General features: G+C 53.3%; 1 protein-coding gene across 2 annotated transcripts; it reads right to left on the bottom strand.

Annotated features, from left to right (window-relative positions):
- Nucleotides 1–560: 560 nt before the first annotated feature.
- On the bottom strand, nucleotides 561–2,670 carry LOC120666255 (aspartyl protease family protein At5g10770-like). Of its 2 annotated transcripts, none has more exons than XM_039946057.1 (3): nucleotides 2,359–2,670; nucleotides 1,954–2,240; nucleotides 561–1,875 (listed from the first exon to the last, which is right to left on the bottom strand). In XM_039946057.1, exons 1-3 carry the CDS (start codon nucleotides 2,582–2,584, stop codon nucleotides 826–828), a joined length of 1,563 nt encoding a protein of 520 aa, XP_039801991.1. In that variant the 5' UTR covers nucleotides 2,585–2,670; the 3' UTR covers nucleotides 561–825. The 2 variants fall into 2 exon arrangements, with proteins under 2 accessions (XP_039801991.1, XP_039801992.1); XM_039946058.1 differs by having other exon boundaries at nucleotides 1,954–2,234; nucleotides 2,359–2,665.
- Between the last annotated feature and the right edge of the window lie 707 nt (nucleotides 2,671–3,377).

The following is a 3,377-nucleotide window of genomic DNA, read 5'->3' as shown; positions in this document are numbered from 1 at the left end:
ATTAGCTATTATTGATCATGCAATCAGCATTGTGCTGCCTAACAAAGATGTTTACTCTTATCCACTAATGACACCAAACAATCTATCTTCAGATCACAACAACATGAACACCAATATCCACTTAATAGGACTCAGGTATGTGAAGCAACATTATGTAAACCCATAAGCAAAATTTTCAAACATCAAAAGCAAATTAGAATACATGAAAAAATATTTATATTAAGAAATATATCATTAAAATATAGTGGTGTGAGATCTTAATTTGAAGTTTTTATTGAAACAAACAAAACTGTACAATCGGATTTTAATTTTGATGCTCGATTGTGAAACTATGATATTTTTATTTCAAAATTATGAGCATGCATGTGCTTTTTCCTACCTAGACGGGGCGGCCACACGGCCGGTCTAATTTGCATGCACATACTTAGATGGGGCGGCCACACGGCCGGTCTAATTTACGGTCGGCCGTAACTTAACCGTGTCCAAGTTATAATAGAGGTTGTTTGCATTGTTAACTTGCGTATCAATATATAATACATGAGACCGCAACACAAATGTACTTTATCCAAAATATGTATGTATTTCCCTTTTGGACTTGCCCAGAAAACAGTTCTTAATTAAGCTTCATTTCACACGTATAAGAAGCTTAAGATAGACCAGGCAAATACATGTACCCGAGTTAAACTCGGCTTATTCAAACGCGACCATACAGGGGCCAAAAATGACGGTAGGTATATATATAGGTAGGTAGTTTGTTGTGAGGCTTGTTGGTAGCAGCTGGCAGCAGAGATCCATGGTGATTGGTGCCTGCACTCGACTCATCAGCTAGCAGGCGGCACGGCGGAAGCCCATGGTGGCGCCGGCGACATTGTACAGCACCTCGTACGTCTGCAGCTGGACGTTGCCGATGGCCCCGATCGCCCGGTCGTCGCTGCCGGGGGTGAAGGCGAGGCAGTCGTTGTAGAGGATCCCCGACGGGTCGAGCTCCACGGCGGCGCTGTGGTCGAACACCAGCGTGACCCTGGGCAGCGTGACGCGGCGGACCCCCCTGAAGTCGTAGCAGGTGTCGAGCTGCTGCTTGGGCGGCGCCGCGCGGTACATCCCCATGCTGGCCCGGAAGGCGGCGCGCAGCGCCCCGTACGCCGTCGGCGGGAGGCGCGTGATCACCGTGCGGGAGTCCACGACGGCGCCGGGCGCGAACACCGCCGGCGGCACGGCGAGGGCCTGGCCGGCGACGACGATGGCCCGGAGGCGGACGAGGTACAGCATCGGCGCCTGCGGGACGGCGAACATGGGCGTGAGGGCGTACCGGGAGGCGGCGACCCCGGGCACGCCGAGGACGAAGAAGCCGCTGTAGCTCGCCGTGCGCGGGAGGCAGTAGGAGAAGACGCCGCCGTAGGTGAGCCTCGTCTGCGACGCCAGCGACTGCGCGCCGCGGCCGAGCGCCATGATCCCGGCGGTGTCGTTGGGGAAGTGGCCCTGCACGGCGTGGCTGCACCCGAACTGGAACCCGCCGATCACCGACGTGGGGTTGAGCCGCAGCGTGTCGGAGATGTAGGTGCCCATGGTGGACCTTCCGTCGGGGTACTGGACGCGGTACTGGCACTGCCGGGACCCGGCGGCGCAGCCGTTGCCGTACGGGCCGAGCTGCCGGCAGACGGGGGAGCCGCAGGCGAACGGCGCGTACGTCGACGACTGGGAGGGGTCGTAGATGGTGTCCGTCTGAGGGTGGCACTGCGGCATGGGGCAGGGGGCGCACTGCACCCACGCCACGTCGCTCGCGGTGTCCAGCACCATCGTCTGCTTCACGCCCGGCAGCCGCTGCGCGCCGCTGCCGCCCGCCGCCGGTTCGATGAGGGTCACCGCCTCCGAGCCCTGCTAGTTGCATTGCATTGCATCATCGATCATGCATCAAACAGTAGCTAGTAGTCATCTGTGTGTGTTGTAGCTTGCCTCTGATGTGGGGCTCGAGTTCTCGCCAATGTTGGGTGACACGGTGGGAGCGTGCTCCGACTGGCCGCTCTTGCAGTCCGACTCCGGCAGGTCGCTGCCGTTGTCGTCCTGGGGGGTGCCGTCGGCGAGCTTCCTCTGGATGTAGGCCGCGCGGTGCTGGTCCTGCAGCAGCACGTCGGCCGGCGCCGGCGACAAACTTCCCGCCGCCGCCGAGCAGGGGCCGTAGGAGTGGCTCAGCGGCACCCAGCTGCTGCTGGCGGTAAGGTTCGCCGGCGCATCCACTGCAGCTAGCAATGCAAGCACGAGTACGTAGTTATCGTATGCGTGCAGTGAACGTGAACGGATTATTTGTAACAAACAAAACCATTATTTGCACGTGTGGAGACATGACAATCACAAACGTACCCCTGAGCCCTTGGCACACCGGCTTCGTCTTGAGCCAGCTCGTGGCCACGACGACGTAGTCGGCTGCGGCCTCCGCCGCCGTGGCGCCGCCCGAGAGAGAGGCGGCGGTGGAGCTACACAGGCACAAGAGGCCGAGAGGAAGAAGAAGCCAGACCGCTGGTGGAGCCATCATTGCCGGTCGACCGATGCTTGCACTGGTGACGCTGCCAAGCCTGAAGCCGCACATATATAAGCGATCAACCCGGAGTAGCAGGCTCAGCTCACTCCATTGATTGTTGGACAAACTCGAGCTACGACAGCTGGCGGAGGAACTTTTGCTTTATCGAGCTTGTTTACGTGCTCATGCGAACCATATGCCGCGGCGAGAAGCTGAGTATTGATCGTTCGGCACGCAATGAATTAGATGCTGAAACCTATGAGCAGTTAACTTTATCGGTAAGGAAAAAAAACCAGAGGTGAACGATAAACGTATTTATCGGATTTCTCGAAAATTTATTGGATTTGCCGTTTCTCTTTCGGACAAAATTTATAAAAAGAAATTAATCAAACTGTACACAATAATCTAGATGATCTCCAAGCAATCTAATATGGAAAACAAGACATCACAATGCTTAGAAATGAGAAAATATGTAGCTTAGGGCGTAAGGGGTGAGTACGAATTCAAAATTACCGAGAATTTTTATCAAACCGGTCACCACCGATAAACGTGATTATCGGTTTTCTCGGAATTTTTTTGCCGAGAAATTTTGACAGAAAGGAGATAGTGTGTCGTTGATTCTTTGAATAAATCCATATAAATACGAACACCCTTGATCGAGTTGAGCCTAAAACTTCACGAGAAATCTTACTATATGATTGGAATAAAAATAATGACTGTTCATCACGGTAAGATTAAAATAAGATGTACCTAGAAAATGGTACCAAATATGCGGGACCAGTACCGAAATAGGTGGAGCCGATACTGGTCCGGTACTGATCGAGTTGAATTTTTATATTATATATATATATATATATATATA

The sequence above is a fragment of the Panicum virgatum genome, chromosome 3N (genome assembly GCF_016808335.1).
Source record: "Panicum virgatum strain AP13 chromosome 3N, P.virgatum_v5, whole genome shotgun sequence".
Taxonomy (NCBI): Eukaryota; Viridiplantae; Streptophyta; class Magnoliopsida; order Poales; family Poaceae; genus Panicum; species Panicum virgatum.
The sequence above is the reverse complement of the archived record's forward strand: the minus strand, read 5'-3'. Positions and strand labels throughout refer to the sequence as shown.